At 42.5% G+C, this 18,680-nt stretch overlaps 2 protein-coding genes across 2 annotated transcripts; one reads left to right on the top strand and one right to left on the bottom strand.

Annotated features, from left to right (window-relative positions):
- Window positions 1-700: 700 nt before the first annotated feature.
- LOC9306517 lies at window positions 701-2,850 on the bottom strand. The gene is given in 4 exon segments (XM_021019634.1): window positions 701-962; window positions 965-1,668; window positions 2,019-2,289; window positions 2,404-2,850. Coding segments are annotated over 4 exon segments (1,329 nt in total). The 5' UTR covers window positions 2,582-2,850; the 3' UTR covers window positions 701-786.
- Window positions 2,851-11,257: 8,407 nt separating this feature from the next.
- Window positions 11,258-11,861, top strand: LOC110226528. The gene is made up of 2 exons (XM_021018464.1): window positions 11,258-11,407; window positions 11,472-11,861. Exons 1-2 carry the CDS (start codon window positions 11,258-11,260, stop codon window positions 11,859-11,861), a joined length of 540 nt encoding a protein of 179 aa, XP_020874123.1.
- Window positions 11,862-18,680: the final 6,819 nt, after the last annotated feature.

Raw genomic sequence — 18,680 nt, forward strand, 5'->3', positions numbered from 1 at the left:
AATATACAAAATTAAGTAAAACATATTACAAAAAAGGAAAAAACATCTATTGATCTCACATATTCCTAATTTAAAAAAGAAACTCAAATAAATAAACCAAGTTTTTTAGTAATTTTAATAATTCTTTTGATTACAATTTTTACTATATTATTTTGTATTTACCTTTTCAAAAAAATTTTGATTGTAATCTTTTTTAGTTTTAGATTGTAATTTATTGTATAATTATCTTTTAATTTGTAAATTTTTATATATCCTTTCAGAAAATATTAATGTAATTCGTTTACTTTTAAACTTTGTAATTTACTATATAATTGCATGTGTCAAAATCTAATCGAGAAATATGATACGTAATATTATGCGAGTGACTAACACTGAAACAAGTTTTATATAATAAGATTTTAAATACCTTGAACACACGAGTTCAAGTTTCTTGGATTACGTTCCTTTCTTTGTCTTAATCTCTTACCGGGTTAACAGAAAACCAAGAAACTATATTAGTTGTCACATAAAAGTTCTGCTTCGTCTGAAACAAATATCTTTGCAATCCATTATCCAAACGTTTTTGAAGCAAAAGTGACAAGTAAAAAAGCAGAATGACATTGGCTACATATTATACTAAAAGTTAATATAGAAAGAAGGAAATATAGAATCGTAAAAACAAGCAACATTGCTAATACAACACCTCCAATGAACAAACAGAGGCTTGCCTGTGTATATAGTTCCTGACATAATAATCCACAAATCTTTTCGATATAGAGTTGGGTTTCTACACTGAGTCAAAAACCGTTACATTGATAATATAAAGCTCTTACTCTTATCTCTTACGGCAACAGTGTTGTGAAGCAACTCTTCTGGTATAGCAGCTGGGTCCAAGTCCCAATAGTTTCTGGGCACACCACTAGTTTCTTCTTTAAGAAACCAAGATGGCACTGGATGCGAAAACCGCAGCATCTCTCTCCTTGTATCCATTTCTTGCTCTCCTCCGTATCTCTCCTGCAATACACGGTTTTGTATCCCTCTACTTTTACTAGCGGGGCGATGCAAACCCCAAACTGTTCAGAATATTCATCAAGTATCTCAACCATTTCGTACTGATGCCTCACTTCATCTAGAGTTGAGTTGTTCCAGTTTGGTGACCAGTTCTTGTACACATCCCAAATATCTCCGGTCTAGGGGAATATCCTAACACAACAACCACTTCCCGTTTTCTTGCCTTTCAAGAGATGGGAAAATATGTTAACATAATCAATTATGTCAGTGTTTCGTATCCGGAAATGTCCACACGACTTTGTAAACCCATACTGCACCCATTTCATTGTACCAAACTCAATGTCAGTTTTGGAGCTCAAGTAGGCTATGTCAATCTTAAAAGGTTGAACAGAGAGTACTTGCCGGACCATGCAATATAAGCGCAACATACCATCATCTTCATCTTAAATTGCCCATATTTGCCTAGCCTCAAAGCACTTCTTTGATCTGTTTTTATCAAAGTCATGGAAGTCGGAGTCTGGAACTGTTATTGGCCCATTTATTTTTCGAACAGGTGGATGACCAGAGGAAACATTTTGTTCTATTCTGGATATATCATCCCCTACCTTGTAGGGGGCACTTACTTCATCAAGGGGAGTCACGTCCTCGGTAGCCGCCGCTGCAGCTTCTGAAGCCAATCTCATTGTAACGCCCCGACCGTCCCTACCAGTGGGCTCTACGTCCTCTCTCAGGCCCATGGACCCACCCCTGTCCGACGGCCGGTCCGCTACGTCCGGGAGGCTTTAAAAACTTGTTTACCGACCCTACAAATCACCACATGATCTTTTCCTGTGTTTTGTCCTCACTCACACAGTTCCGACAATCACTTTCCAGAAGGTCACCCATCCTAAAACTACTCCAGTCCAAGCACGCTTAACTGTGGAGTTCTCTCAGGACGGTTGACCGAAAAGATAAGTGCACTTTGGTGACATAGGTGGCCAAATTAATTCTTTTAAACCTCTCCGCATGCACCACCATATTCCTGAAACAGGGGTGTTACATTCATAATCTCTAATCTTTGCTTAATATCTATTTTAGCTTTGTTAATCAATAGCTTCTGTGTATCCAATCCTGTTGCAGAAGACCACCGTCTCATTGAACCATAACTTTGCCCAGGATGTTTAAACTCATGTTCTATTTTTGCATCCAAATTTGTTGCTTTTGATTCTACATTAGATTTTGTAATGTTCTCAACAAATCCATTACCAGATGACCCCAACCCAACATTCCTCTACTTCTCAGGTCTGCTGGCCTTAATCACTGAAGAAGGATCAACAGACCAAATGGGTTGGCTTGGATATATTAGATCAGATGTTGTGCCTTTCATCGAGCTTGTCCTGTTAGAGCCTTCTTTAACCTTCCTTCTTCCCCTATAGGCTACTCCATTGGTGAACTTATTAGGATATTCGTTAGATACTAAAGACATTCACTTTGACTCCAGATTCCCAGGAGATGTTCCCACATATGAGCTCCAGTCTTATGACTCATTTGTAACATATTCATATCCATGTGCAAGATACTGACCTAAGAAATAAGTGGAATTGGTAGGCATGCGTGAGACGGCATCATAGCCATGAGCTCCATAGCCATTACATGTTGTATGAGATGAAGGCGCATATTGAAGTGATGCACTAACAGGAGCCGACCTAGTATCCACAGAAATAAATGCTCCTCGACAGTTCTTACATGACAGCCTCTTATTCACATGCTTCCGTAGATATTCATACTGAACTTTGCACGATGTGCATACAGTCCAGAAAGTATCAAGTCTTTCTGTAGCTGGTGGACAACTGTAACACCCCGGTTTTAGGAATATGGTGGTGCATGCAAAGAGGTTTAAAAGAATTGATTTGACCACCTATGTCACCAAAGTGCACTTATCTTTTCGGTCAAGATGGGTGATCTTCCGGGAAGTGATTGTCGGAACTGTGTGAGTGAGGACAAAACACATGGAAAGATCATATGGTGATTTGTAGGGTCGGTAAACACGTCTTTAAAGCCTCCCAAACGTAACGGACCGGCCGTTGGACAGGGGTGGGCCCATGGGCCCGAGAGAGGACGTGGGGCCCACTGGTAGGGATGGTCGGGGTGTTACAAGGGGTATCAGATCCGAACCCAGACAAGTGTGGAGTCAAGAAGGCTCACACCGTAGGGGGTGACGGTCTTGGTGCGCAACGAGGACGTTGGGATCTGTTAGTGGGGGTGAATTGTAACACCCCCGGTTTCGGCCACCTATGTCACCAAAGTGCACTTATCTTTTCGGTCAACCGTCCTAAGAGAACTCCACAGTTAAGCGTGCTTGGGCTGGAGTAGTTTCAGGATGGGTGACCTTCCGGGAAGTGATTATCGGAACTGTGTGAGTGAGGACAAAACACAGGGAAAGATCATGTGGTGATTTGTAGGGTCGGTAAACAAGTCTTTAAAGCCTCCTGGACATAACGGACCGGCCGTCTGACAGGGGTGGGCCTATGGACCCGAGAGAGGACGTGGGGCCTACTTGTAGGGACGATCAGGGTGTTACAACAACAATCGATTCCTGGGGGCGCGGGGGCATACTCTATACTATTCTTCTAAACCACCATGGAGTCGATAAGAGTCTTTCTTTTGTAATAAAAAGTGCTTTTCTTAAACTCACTTGACAGGAAACTCCAAGCAACTATACTACACTAAAATTAGGGTTTCTGATGAAGTGAAAGTTGTTTCAACACTCTTTGATTCACAAATCTCGAATGAATTTGCCGGTGAAAAATTCGAAATTTTGCCGTCGATCGGAAATCGAAAATTTAGGAGAAATTAACGATAAATAAAAATACGATTTTTATTTTTTATTTTTTGATATTTTGTGTTTAAGTAATTTTATTCACCAATGAAAGTAAACGATGCTAATTTGCTATTAGTACTTCTTGTTGCTATCGTGCACTGTAATGACCAGTGCGCTTTTATATATTTTTAATTGTTACTATTATTATAAATCATATATATCTAATATTCATAAATTAATGTGCTAATAATACATAATCGTTATGAAAATAATTGTAGGAGGCAAAACTTAAAACATGAAAACATATATTCTCCCGCCACTGCCCAAACAAATTTGCGCCAACAAAGTTTTAAGGCATGTTGGAGACAAAGTTTTAAGGCAGTTTTGGTTTGTTATTATTGAGTTATTGGTATGACACTATAAGCTTCTGGATTGTTCGTTTTCCTCAAATATTTGGCACAAGCTTTTGGATTCATGTCTCTATTGATACAAACTTCAATTCAACTTTCCATTTGAGATTGTCTTGTACCAAATGTGATTCTTCATGTGTTGTTGATCTCCACAAACTCTTCCTTAGCATAAAAGATCTCACATTCTCGGTAAAAGACACTTGAGAGACATATCTTTATTTCGTTCCTATGATCACATGTCGATACTTAAGTAGATTTGTAACATCTTTGATCAAGAATAAATGTGTTATAGTTTGTGAATGGACATATTTTAGTAAAAATGGTAAGAATTAGTAAGATGAAAATAAGAGGAATGAAATCTATATCTATACTATATAAAAGTTGAAAGTATAATCTTCTAAGTGTAATATGAAAGAATAGAGAATTAGCTCTATGTCCACACAACTATTCATTTTTTTTTTGCCATTTCTGACTCTTTTACTCATATTCAATAATTTTGTAGAAAATAAATAGATCAATGCCTTTGTTCTTTATAAATAACATTAATTGACCCGATAATTTATAAATTAACGATTAAATAATGTAATTCTCCACTAAATAAACCAGTAACCCATTATAAGTACATGTATACCATAAAAAATTTAGAACCTAGTTTTTGTTATGGACTAAATAAATTATTATAAAAATAAATTATTATTTTATTGTTGTTAACAATATATAATATTATCTACATGTTATTATTATTGTTATCGTTCATAATTATATATATTGGTGTCGGATCCCGCACCAGAAGTACGAGACCAACCAAAGATTGCCACGTGATCAAGATAATGGCCCATAAAGGATGAAGCCCATTGGACCCGTGAGCCGAAGGGACGGTCGAAGTGGTTGTCACCATTTCGAGAATCCGAAGTGACTGCACTGTGACACGAGTTCGGTGTAGAAGACACGGGTAAGTCGGTTCAAAGACACTTGGGCCAAAAGGGGCGAGGCCCATGAAGATCAGAGTCAACTCAAATTCAAACGTTGAGCATTAAAGTCGAAGAATCAAAACGGACACATTTAAGAAGGACTAATTGTACTTAATTATTCATTTTAATGTCGTTTCTCTATGTATAAATATGGAGGCCAATGGCCATGTAAAGGGGATCTTCCTCTCAAGAGAGAAATATTATAGCAATTTTTGTAGCAATTCACAAGTTTTTATACATTCATTTTTGTCCCTCAAGAATAATCTTTCCCACTTAATAAAATACTTGAGTGTGTGAATCCGACATCCACATTTTGGCGCCGTCTGTGGGGATATTAGGTTCTTGAGTGGTCAGATTTTTTCTTTATCACACTTCCGAGATAAGCAACAATGTCCGGAGGAGACGCCGCTGAGACATCATTGGCCGAAACCCTCAAAGCTATGCAGCAAACCATGTCGGACATATCACAAAAGTTCTCGGATGTGGAAAAGGCCGTCGATACGTTGCAAACATCTCAGGTATCTCTTAGTCAAAACGTCAATACTATACAAACTCGTGTTCGCTCTTTAAGTGCAGGAAACCCGGTGGGAATCCGAAGAGGGATATTCAACTCGCCAAGTTCCGCTGCACGAAATGAAACCAGCGGACAAACAACCCCCAGTGCTACTAATAATGTAGCTCAGACGTTGGAGGAAGAGACGCAGCTCGGGGATGAAGAACAACTTGCAGCTCAGTATGAGCAGGAGAACCTCGACCAGTTCGAGACCATGAGGAAGGTTAGCCAGGAATTAAAAGAAATGAAATCAAAATTTCATCAAGCTACAAGTTCAGAGCCAGATATCAATCGAGTCATTGAAGAAGCTAGGCGAACACCTTTCATCTCGCGAATTGCGAGTTTGAGGATCAAAGATTCCCGGAAACTCAAATTGGACCCTTACAGCGGATTGGAGGATCCAAAAAGCTATCTCGCAGCTTTTCTGATCGCTGCAGGAAGAGTCGAATTGGATGAAGCTGATGAGGACGCAGGCTATTGCAAGCTGTTTTCGGAGAATCTATGTGGCCAAGCTCTAATGTGGTTCACCCAATTAGAGCCGGGTTCGATCAGCAATTTCGACGAACTATCAGCCGTATTCTTAAAGCAATACTCCATCCTTATGGATAAAAGCGTTTCGGATGCCGATCTTTGGAACTTAACGCAAGGATCTAATGAGTCACTTCGAGTTTTCATCACCAAATTCAAAGGAGTGCTGTCAAAACTCCCAAGAATCTCACAGCAATCAGCTTTATCTGCCTTACGAAAAGGATTGCGACATGATTCAAGGTTTAAAGAAGACTTAATACTTCATAAACCAGACACAATTCAGGATGCATTCTTCCGCGCGAACAACTGGATGGAGGTAGAGGACGAAAAAGAAAGTTTTGCCAAAAGGAATAAACAAGAAAAGTCGGCAATCACCGTCCCTACCAGGAAGTTCGAGCCTAGGGAGAGCAAGGGACCAAAGAAGTTTGGGTCGCAACCCTTCAACAATACCGTCGGGAAGAAATTCCAAGGGAAAGGAAGATCAAACACTTGGGTCCGTGATGAAAGTCTATATTGCGACATTCATAAAGTAACCGGACATTTAACCAAGGATTGCAGCGTTCTTAAAAAGCACCTCGCAGAGCTTTGGGCTAGCGGCGATCTTTCTGAATTCGATATAAAAGATTTCGTGAAGGAATACCACGAAGCAAAGGAAAACTCCAAAGATCAAGATTCCAAAAGACAAAGGTTATCCAACGAGGAAGAACCAAGAAGATCGAAGGGTAAGATCAATGTGATTCTAGGAGGTTCCAGATTTTGCGGAGATTCAATAAGTTCCATCAAAAAGCATAGACGAAATGTCTTACTCAAAGCAAGCTTGAGCGAAGAAATTGATTTTCAAGGTGCCTCAATATCATTTAACGAAGAAGAAACGCGGCATCTCGAAAGACCGCATGATTGTGGATGTCGGATTCACACACTCAAGTATTTTATTAAGCGGGAAAGATTATTCTTGAGGGACAAAAATGAATGTATAAAAAACTTATGAATTGTTACGAAAATTGCTATAGTATTTCTTTCTCGAGAGGAAGATCCCCTTTACATGGCCATTGGCCTCTATATTTATACATAGATAAACGACATTAAAATGAGTAATTAAGTACAATTATTTCTTCTTAAATGTGTCCGTTTTGATTCTTCGGCTTTAATGCTCAACGTTTGAATTTGAGTTGACTCTGATCTTCATGGGCCTCGCCTCTTTTGGCCCAAGTGTCCTTGAACCGACTTACCCGTGTCTTCTACACCGAACTCGTGTCACAGTGCAGTCACTTCGGATTCTCGAAATGGTGACAACCACTTCGACCGTCCCTTCGGCTCACGGGTCCAATGGGCTTCATCCTTTATGGGCCATTATCTTAATTACGTGGCAATCTTTGGTTGGTCTCGTACTTCTGGTGCAGGATCCGACACCAACAATTAGCCCCCCAAGTTCTTCGAAGTGCTATTCCAATTCAGAGGACTTTAAATGCTCAAGTGGCCAAAGATTGCGCTCGAGAATCTTTCTGATTTCCCGCCGAAAATCTCATCACTCCTTTAATTTCGGCACTAGCCATTTTTAACCGAGTGACATCTGTCATCATTATGACCGTATATTGATTAATTACTATTAAAACGGGAAAAACCTTCCCACTTCCCACACGACTTCCGAGGCGGTTTCATCATTAGCTTGAGGTAACTTCTTTTCACCATTACTCTCTTCTTTTACTTTTGTACTTTAATCAAAACATCTCTCTTCGTTCCTTCACCAAAACCCTTCCTCGCCGGATCTTGAATTTTTCTTTCTTCCCAATGACTTCAGATTCCGATAGACCCGAGTCTCCGTCTTTCGATGAGAGGCGTTCTAGCAATGATGAGTGCACCCGCTCTGATGATATTGCCGGTCCGCACTATAGGTCCACTTGTACTCTTCAATCCCTCGAGCGGTTGAAAGAGCTTTGCCGGATTCCGCCGGAAATTATGGCGGGAGCACAAATAGCTTCCCCCACAGAATCTCCAGAGAACCATCGCGATGGTTACTTCTGTGTGTATGAGATTTATTCAAGGGTTGCGGGCTGACCTTTCCTCTTCCCGAAGCCCTAGTTCTATACCTAGCGGCTCTTGAAATCGCTCTTCCTCAATTGACCCCCAATCTTCTCCGTACTATTCTTGGAATTATAACAATTGCGGCGGAGGCCGGTTATGTCATCGGAGTTACTGAACTAAATGAGCTTCTGAGCGTGAGAAGTTCATCGAAGAAAACGGGGTATTTCTCAGCATATCCTAACGCCAACAGGAACATCATTTCACATCTTCCGAACAAGGATGAAAATTGGCATCATCCTTGGTTTCTAATTAAGAAAACCCCCGCTTCGATTGGAAATCTCGCTGATTTTCTCCCTTCGAAGTGGTCTGCGAAACCCGGTAGTGATTAGGTTGCCCGTATCTTTCCCGGTTGTTTCTTTATCTTTATTGACTAACACCGTTGTTTCATTTCGCAGCTTTCATCGCTTCCAACCTCCCATCTGAAGAGTTCATCGAATTCTTCAAAATAATTCTTGAAGGGGAAACCCTTTGGAATTCCTTCACTCTTGAACGATTCCTAGAAGCTAACCACAGACTCAGGATGAGTCCGCCTGGTCATCTTCACCAAATTCCTCCCCCTCCCTCAACTCAGGGAATGTCATCTCGGGCCCTTGCGGCCAAACGTAAGTTGCTTTCCAAGCCGATGGCTGAGGCCTGCGAGGAGAAGAAAAAGTTTCTCGCGACTTCTATAGACAAGAAGGACTACAGCAGGACCTTGTTGGTTGATGATGGCAGCACCGAGGGAGCCCGATCTGTCGCTTCCTTCAGATTAACTCCTCGTCGCGATCGTCGCGACTCACGTTCTCCTCGGAGGGATCAATCTCCTCGCCGTGATTCACCTCGTCCTCCCCGAGATGATTTTAGTAACGAACCAGTTAGGAACTTGGTTCGCCGGAAGAGAGACAAGTCCTCTCGCAGCGATTCTTCTCCGCGGAGGGAAAAGTCGAGGGCCCGGACTGATCGCTCACCTCGATCATCCCCTCCTCCTGAACCAATGGGTCCTCCACGACCGGTTGATATGTCTTCCTCCTCCCAGCCTGATAGTGGAAAGACTGCCCGGAGCGCGTCTCCGAAAAAGGGAGATTCCGAATCTCGAGATACTTCCTCGAGGTTAAAACCTGCTCTTGTCCCTCAAGTCAAATCGCTTTCAGGTTTGGTGATTCATACAGTATTCAACGTTTTTTTTTTTTTATATTTCCATTAAGATTCCGATTTTTACAACTCTTCTTTCTTCGCAGCTATGGAGAAAGAGGGTAGCGTCTTCCGATGCTTCAAGACCCGATCGGGTTCGATCTTGCCAGATTTCGACAAATGACGCCCTGCGATTCGCGAGCGCTATTTGCTTCACGCGCATCACTCATCTCGGGTTAGTTCCGTTTTTTTTTTTCTTTGTATTGCCATTCTGCGAACTGACTTACCATCCCTGGTTCATGTATAATGCCAGGCTCATAGCGAATTTAACGACATGATCGAACATTACGAAGGGTTGGTCATTGGACGGGAGAAGGAGATTGACATGTGGAAGAAGAAATTCTCAGCTCTTGAGGCTGACCTCAACTCTTCTGCTGGCTCTAAGCACGATCTGGAGGATAAGGTCGATAGGTTGACGTCGGAGCTGGCGCAGGTAAAGGGGGAACTGCAAGACTACTATGACCGGAATTACAAACTCCAGGACGAACTGTCTGGTGTTCAGGGTAGACTTCATGAATCTGAATCAACCGCCGACACCCTGAACAACCAACTTATCGAGCTTGACGCGAAGTACAAGGCGCTAGCCAAGTTGCGTGATTCTGAGTTGGCAAGGTCGGCATCGAAGGCCAGAAAGGAGGTTAAGGGACGCGGGATGGAATTGATCCAAGGGGCCATTCGCTTCATGCAGACCGAGAAAGCTAGGTCGGACTTGGAATCAGACATCAAGGAGCACGAAAGCAACCTAATTCTGCTGGACCAAATCCATGAAGCAGATTTCTCCGAGGAGCAAGAAAGGACCGAGCTGTCGACTAACCTCTCTGAAAAACGGAGTCGCTTGGCAGCTCTTCCCACTTCGGCCTTCAACCCGCTTGACTTCGAGGCATTCTTTACTGAATCACCTCCTATAAGTGAATCGGGTTTAGACTGGGCAGGTAACGCTTGGCTCCTGTGGCTTACCTTTTTCTTACCTTGTACCTCTGATTGACTGGAATTATTATTTCTAGGTTCAAGTGAGACGGAAGACGTTGTCCCGCCCGCAGCTCCTATGGTACCAGAGGTCACTCCGGAGGTTGGTTGTACCGCGGAGGGTGGTCAGGGAGCTTCATCTGATCAAGCACCAGTCAAGGAGGTGAATGAAACTTTGGTTGATGAGCCGGAGTCCGGGGTGGAGATCACTCCGTAGTGGCTGCGTCCACTTTAAATTGGGGATTGTCCCTTTAACTTTAAGACTTAATTTATTTTTGGCCTAAGGAGGCTTTATTGTTTCTTTTGAACAAGATATTTGCCTGAGGAGGCTTTTAAACCTTTCTAGGTTGTGGCCCAAGGGGGTTTGGTTAAAATTATATGCGGGTTTGCAAAGTCCGCTTTTAACCTTTTGTGGCCTTGTGGCAATGCTTTCGAGATTTTTAGGCTGATCAGACCTTTCTCTTTAGAATGCGAGCTGAGCTCGGCTTAAAGCGAGTTCCCCACTTCGGGTTTAGTCAACTCGGTAAACTTGTTGGGCTTGGGCCTTAGAAACTTTTGCAGTTAATGCGACGGTTGCTCTTTCCCCTCTTAAAGAAAACGGCTCGTCTTTTAATGCAATAATTGCCTTTTCTCGATTTTCCAAAAATGGTTTAACCCACTCGGAAACGCTACCATTAATGGATTTATGGTTCCAAGACAAACCCTAAATCATTATAAATAAAGGCTTACCTACCTCTAGGCTTTATTAAACATGACTCTAGAATCTTACTTGAGAAATATTTTAAGAATGGAAAACGAAACAGCAGCCCCTGTTGATCCCGGCAGTCCACTCTTCTTATCCGGCGATGGCTTTGAACCGGCCGGCGTTCTCTTCCCTCACGCCGTCTTTCACTTTCCTCCGAAGGAGAAAAAAGAGGCTTGCGATTTCATTGACAAGGTAAATATTAAAGTTTTTGATTTAAAACTTCTTGTTTTGTCTTATTCACTCATTTTTATGCTAGGTCGCCGACAAGCACCGTCGCTTATGTGAAGAGAGGCAGCGGCTGGGACTCAAAAGGCAGACGCTCGAGGCTCGCATCACTCGGGTGGAAAGGAAGATACGAGCTTTGGAGAGTGATCCCTTTCAATGGGAGTGGCGGAACTTCGATTCCGTTGCTGAGATCCCGAAGATGCTTCGGATGTATCTCCGTGCTAGAGGAGTCCCGGGTCCCGTGAACGCCCCTGTCTTCGCCGTTCCATCCGATAGTGAAGAGGAAGAGGACTTAAAGGAGGAGGCCAGCAACTGCCGGAAACGTGTTCGGGATCGTTCCGAAGTGGATGCCAAAAACAAGGCGTCCACTTCGAAGACTAAACCGGCGATGAAGGAGCCTGTTCCTGAGCCTCTCCCATGAATGTTCTTTAATTTCTTCACTTCTTCTCTTTTTTTTTTTTAAAACTCGTAATGGGCTTCGGCCCCTTTTAATTTTATGGAAATATTTGCTATTTTCCTTTATTTCCAAATATTCTTGGAGATGCGTCTTTTAATGCAGGATCTATTCGAGGGCATAAATCTCTCCGCGAATCATTCCATTCTTTGGATAGAATCCGCAGCTTGTTAGGGATATGACTTTTTCTATAAATTGTTGTCTCAATTTCCCTTTACTCCTCACCATTCTTTTCATTTTAGTAGGTATGGAGTTCAATCTTCGCTGTTCAGAATCTATGCCCGACTTCACCAGAATCGGAATGATAAACGAAGATGTTCCAAATGAGCCAAGCAGGCAGCCTCCTCCACTTCGCGGCTTCTCGAGATCTCAGATCCGAGCCCCATGTGCTTTGATCAGGGATCTCCCAATCAGAGACCAAGGAACAGCAATGGCGTTCATAGAGGCACTCGAGCTTCAACACCGGAAGCTTATGTCGGAAAAGAGGAGACTTCGGAAGAGGATTAACCGGATGCAACGCAGGCTTACTACGGGGTTAAGAGATCTTCACATCCTTGAATCTCACCTCGGAGAGTGGATTGAGCTTGGAATTTCAGACTTTGCTCGAATTCCGGACTGCATGATGCCAATCCTCGATCTTGCTGGTCAAGGAGTTGAAGTGTTCTGCTCGTCAACAAGGTTTTCGTAGTTCGAAGTGTACGATGTGGGACACTTCGTCTTTTTTTTTTTTGAATAAACGCTTTATTTCCAATCTCTTGTATGTTCGCATAGCCGAACCTTCTTCCTTTAATAAAGAAATAAAACAAAAAATTTTATTAATAGCTGAACTCGTTTTCGAGCTGCCTACGTACCCATTTCGGGATCAAGCCGAATCGTAGTTCATGTACATAAACAATGCATGTAGCTTTTAAACATAAAACTTCTTTAGGTTGATCACATTCCAAGGTCGCTTGACCGGATTGTCTTCTAAGTCTTTCAACCTATAAACACCGTTCCGAACCACTGCGGTAATGATGTAAGGTCCTTCCCAATTAATACCGAGTTTACCGGCACCTTCTTCTTTTCTGTTGTCAAAGACGCGCCTTAATACATAATCTCCCACGAAGAACGGCCTACTTTTAACCTTAGAATTGTAGTACCGGGCTGCCGCCTGTTGGTAATTCTGGATCCGAATTAGAGATTGATCACGCCTTTCATTTATGGTATCCAGTGAATCATTAAGCATTGCTGAATTTTCTTCCTCATTTAACGGTGCTTCTGTTCGACGAAGTCCGGGCACATTGAGTTCAGCTGGTACTACCGCCTCCATACCATAAACCAAAGAGAATGGAGTTTCTCCTGTAGGTCGCCTAGGGGTTGTACGATAGGCCCACAGGACGGGTTGGAGTTCTTCATACCATCCTCCCTTTAGATGATTTAGGCGCTTCTTGAGGTTGCTTAATATTGTCTTGTTCGCGGCTTCAGCTTGACCGTTTCCTTGCGGATATCGTGGAGTAGAATAACTAACTTTAATTCCCCAGTCCGCACAAAAGGCATCAAACTCGTGTGAAATGAATTGCGGTCCATTATCAGTGACTATTTTGTACGGAACTCCATGTCGACATATAATGTTTTTCCAAATAAAGGTCTTCACCGCCGAATCCTTGATACCAACATACGCCTCAGCTTCAATCCATTTTGAAAAGTAGTCCGTAAGGACTAAAAGGTACTGTACACCTCGAGTTGATTTGTGCAATGGTCCAATGATGTCCATTGACCACCTCATAAACGGGTATGGGGCAGAAATGGAGGAGAATAACTCCGACGGTTGATGGATTAATGGCGCATGGAGTTGGCAGCGCTTGCATCTTTGGGCGAACTTAACACAATCTGTGATCATAGTGGGCCAAAAGTACCCCATTCTTTTAACTTTAAAAGCCATAGCTCTTCCTGATGAATGACTTCCACATAATCCTTCATGCACTTCGCTCATGACGATTTCGACTTCGGGCCCAAAAATGCATAATAGGTAAGGGTCACTAACACCTCGCCTATATAACGCATCTTTTGATAGACAAAATTTCGCGCTAACGACTTTCATTTTCCTGGCCTGCCATTTATTCTTTGGGAGCTCGCCTGTCGTGATGTAGTGCTTTATTGGCTCCCTCCAGTCAGCTCCCCAGTCTTTAGCCGGAATTTGGTCAACTTTGTGAAATATCCGTGGCTCTGGTTCGGGATGTTCGTTTGGTTCAAGAATATTCTCCTCGAGTAATGGCTCGGTTTCTAACATCGTTTCTGGAATCATTTCTTCAGCTAAGACAACGGGTTCCTTGTTAGATGTATTTGATCCCTTTGACTTTCTTCGTTTGTTGGGTGGCGGTTCGATCTCTGGTTCGCCACGGTCGCGTGCCGCTGCTCGAGACCTTGTAACGACGAGGGTTTCCTTGCTGTCTTGAATGCTTCGCTCCGAGATGCATTCTACTGGAATAACTCTCTTTAACTCAGGATCTGATGTTGACGCCAATGCGGCAAGTGCATCTGCAGTTGTATTCTCTCCCCGAGGTATACGGATTAATTCAAATTTCGAGAAATTTTTAGATAGATCCTTCACCACTTCGAGGTATGCTTCCATTCTTGAATCTTTGGCCTCATAGTCTCCATTAAATTGGTTAACTACTAATTGCGAATCGCAATAAGCCAATATTTCCTTAGCTCCAACTCCTTGTGCTAGTCGAAGTCCGGCAATAAGGGCTTCGTATTCTGCCTCGTTGTTGGAGGCATTGAATAACAATCGGAATGATTGTTCTAGAATTTCTGATGTTGGAGATTCCAACTTGATTCCCACTCCGGATCTTTGTTTTGTTGAAGACCCGTCTACGTGTAATTTCCAAGTTTGGTTCTCCGGTTGCTCTATCGTTCCAGGTATTGGTAGTTCGGTCAGGAAGTCTGCTAAGACCTGAGCCTTCATACTGATCCGGCTTTTGAACTCTATGTCGTACTCGCTTAATTCCACCGCCCATTTCGCCAAACGTCCGGACTGACTTGGACTATGAAGTATTGTTCGGAGTGGTTGGTTAGTTAATACTTCAACCGGATGGGATTGAAAATATGGACGCAGCTTCCGAGCCGAAGTTACCACCGCGAGTGCGAGTTTTTCCATCATTGTGTATCTGGTTTCCGGATCCGTCATTGACTTGCTCACGTAGTAAATTGGTTTCTGCTCCCCACGGTCTTCCCGAACCAAGACTCCACTAACCGCATGGTTTGAAACTGATACGTACAAGTAAAGTTTTTCATCCATTTCCGGTTTGGACAGTATAGGCGGAGTGGTTAAGTATGCCTTAAGCTGCCCAAAAGCTTCTTCACACTTCTCATCCCAAAGGAATCCTTTGTTCCCTTTTAGAATTTGGTAGAAAGGCAACGACTTATCTGTTGACCTCGAGATAAAACGATTCAAAGCCGCAATCTGCCCAGTCAACCGTTGTACTTCTTTGAAGTTTCTTGGAGATGGCATGTTTAGAAAGGCGTTAATTTGATTTGGATTGGCTTCAATCCCTCTTTCTGTCACGATATAGCCAAGAAATTCTCCGGATGGGACTCCAAATGTGCACTTCGCCGGGTTCAGCTTCATTTGATATTTATTGAGAATATCAAAACATTCCTCCAAATGTTTAACATGATCTTCTTTCTTCAATGATTTAACCAACATATCATCTATGTAGACTTCCATAGTCTTCCCGAGGTGATTGTGAAACATTTTGTTCACCAATCGTTGATAAGTTGCTCCTGCATTTTTCAAACCAAAAGGCATTACCTTGTAACAGTAGATACCTCTATCTGTGATAAATGACGTCTTTTCTTGATCTTCGGGGTTCATCATTATCTGATTATAACCCGAGAAGGCATCCATGAATGTTAACAGCTCATTTCCAGCGGTGGACTCTACAAGTCGATCTATATGCGGCAGCGGGAAACTATCTTTGGGACATGCTTTATTCAGGTCTGTAAAATCGATGCAAACCCTATCTTTCCCATTCTTTTTCTTGACAACGACAGTGTTTGCTACCCATTCCGGATATTGCACTTCTCGTATGGACCCTATTTTTAAAAGTTTATCCACTTCATCATTTACTATTTTTGCCCGCTCCACTCCAAGTTTTCTTCTTTTTTGTTTCACCGGTTTGAAGCTTGGATCCACGTTTAGTTCATGACAAATTATACTCGGATTTATGCCAGGCATGTCCGCTGCTGACCATGCAAATGATGCTTTGTTTTTCCTTAAGAGTTCGATCAAAGCTTCTTTTATTTGGCCAGTCAAAGTTGCTCCAATTCGAATTTTCCGGTCCGGCTTGTCTTCTTCCAATACCACTTCGATTACTACATCATCTTTCTTCTGCCCGCTAGGAAATTTTGTTCTTAGTCCTTCTTTTACGGGCTTCGTTAATTGCTATTGAATCTTCATACGGTGGCTAGCTAGGTAGCACGTCCGTGAAGCTTCTTGATCCCCCCGAATTGTTTCCACCCCATTTGATGTTGGAAATTTGATACATTGATGGTATGTAGAGGGAACTGCTTTCATTCGATAAATCCAAGGAGTCCCAAGGATGATGTTGTAAGCTGCGGGCTTATCGAAGACGACGAAGTCCACAATCTTCGATACTTTTTTGGCAAGGACCGGTAGCTTGATTGTCCCGAGAGACATGGCTGATTCGCTTGTGAATGCAACTAATGGAGACGGAGGTCCTACTATGTCTCCTCGGCTGATTCCCATTTTTTCTAGATTACTTAAAAAGATCAAGTCGACCGAACTGCCTGTATCTATAAGGATCCTTGATACTTCGAAGTTTGCGACATCAAGAGTAATGACTAGAGCATCGTCATGCGGTTTTTCGAGATGCCGTGTTTCTTCTTCGTTAAATGATATTGAAGCACCTTGAAAATCAATTTCTTCGCTCAAGCTTGCTTTGAGTAAGACATTTCGTCTATGTTTTTTGATGGAACTTATTGAATCTCCGCAAAATCTGGAACCTCCTAGAATCACATTGATCTTACCCTTCGAACTCCTTGGTTCTTCCTCGTTGGATAACCTTGGTCTTTTGGAATCTTGATCTTTGGAGTTTTCCTTTGCTTCGTGGTATTCCTTCACAAACTCTTTTATATTGAATTTAGGAAGATCGCCACTAGCCCAAAGCTCTGCGAGGTGCTTTTTAAGAACGCTACAGTCCTTGGTTAAATGTCCGGTTACTTTATGAATGTCGCAATATAGACTTTCATCACGGACCCAAGTGTTTGATCTTCCTTTCCCTTGGAATTGCTTTCCGACGGTATTGTTGAAGGGTTGCGACCCAAACTTCCTTGGTCCTTTGCTCTCCCTAGGCTCGAACTTCTTGGTAGGGACGGTGATTGCCGGCTTTTCTTGTTTATTCCGTTTGGCAAAACTTTCTTTTTCGTCTTCTACCTCCATCCAGTTGTTTGCGCGGAAGAGTGCATCCTGAATTGTGTCTGGTTTATGAAGTATTAAGTCTTCTTTAAACCTTGAATCATGTCGCAATCCTTTTCGTAGGGCAGATAAAGCTGATTGCTATGAGATTCTTGGGAGCTTTGACAGCACTCCTTTGAATTTGGTGATGAAAACTCGAAGTGACTCATTAGATTCTTGCGTTAAGTTCCAAAGATCGGCATCCGAAACGCTTTTATCCATAAGGATAGAGTATTGCTTTAAGAACACGGCTGATAGTTCGTCGAAATTGCTGATCGAACCCGGCTCTAATTGGGTGAACCACATTAGAGCTTGGCCACATAGATTCTCCGAAAACAGCTTGCAATAGCCTGCGTCCTCATCAGCTTCATCCAATTCGACTCTTCCTGCAGCGATCAGAAAGGCTGCGAGATAGCTTTTTGGATCCTCCAATCCGCTGTAAGGGTCCAATTTGAGTTTCCGGGAATCTTTGATCCTTAAACTCGCGATTCGCGGGATGAAAGGTGTTCGCCTAGCTTCTTCAATGACTCGATTGATGTGTGGCTCTGAACTTGTAGCTTGATGAAATTTTGATTTCATTTCTTTTAATTCCTGGCTAACCTTCCTCATGGTCTCGAACTGGTCGAGGTTCTCCTGCTCGTACTGAGCTGCAAGTTGTTCTTCATCCCCGAGCTGCGTCTCTTCTTCCGACGTCTGAGCTACATTATTAGTAGCACCGGGAGTTGTTTGTCCGCTGGTTTCATTTCGTGCAGCGGAACTTGGCGAGTTGAATATCCCTCTTCGGATTCCCACCGGGTTTCCTGCACTTAAAGAGCGAACACGAGTTTGTATATTATTGACGTTTTGACTAAGAGATACCTGGGATGTTTGCAACGTATCGACGGCCTTTTCCACATCCGAGAACTTTTGTGATATGTCCGACATGGTTTGCTGCATAGCTTTGAGGGTTTCGGCCAATGATGTCTCAGCAGCGTCTCCTCCGGACATTGTTGCTTATCTCGGAAGTGTGATAAAAAATCTGACCACTCAAGAACCTAATTCTCCCCACAGACGGCGCCAAAATGTGGATGTCGGATTCACACACTCAAGTATTTTATTAAGCGGGAAAGATTATTCTTGAGGGACAAAAATGAATGTATAAAAAACTTATGAATTGTTACGAAAATTGCTATAGTATTTCTTTCTCGAGAGGAAGATCCCCTTTACATGGCCATTGGCCTCTATATTTATACATAGATAAACGACATTAAAATGAGTAATTAAGTACAATTATTTCTTCTTAAATGTGTCCGTTTTGATTCTTCGGCTTTAATGCTCAACGTTTGAAT

The sequence above is a fragment of the Arabidopsis lyrata genome, assembly GCF_000004255.2.
Source record: "Arabidopsis lyrata subsp. lyrata unplaced genomic scaffold ARALYscaffold_7, whole genome shotgun sequence".
Taxonomy (NCBI): Eukaryota; Viridiplantae; Streptophyta; class Magnoliopsida; order Brassicales; family Brassicaceae; genus Arabidopsis; species Arabidopsis lyrata.

Excerpts from the sequence above, each read along its gene's own strand:
- LOC110226528 (XM_021018464.1), top strand. The coding sequence starts at position 11,258 with ATGGAAAACGAAACAGCAGCCCCTGTTGATCCCGGCAGTCCACTCTTC. Across the intron at positions 11,408-11,471 it reads CTTGCGATTTCATTGACAAG|GTCGCCGACAAGCACCGTCG; the intron begins GTAAATATTAAA and ends TTTTTATGCTAG.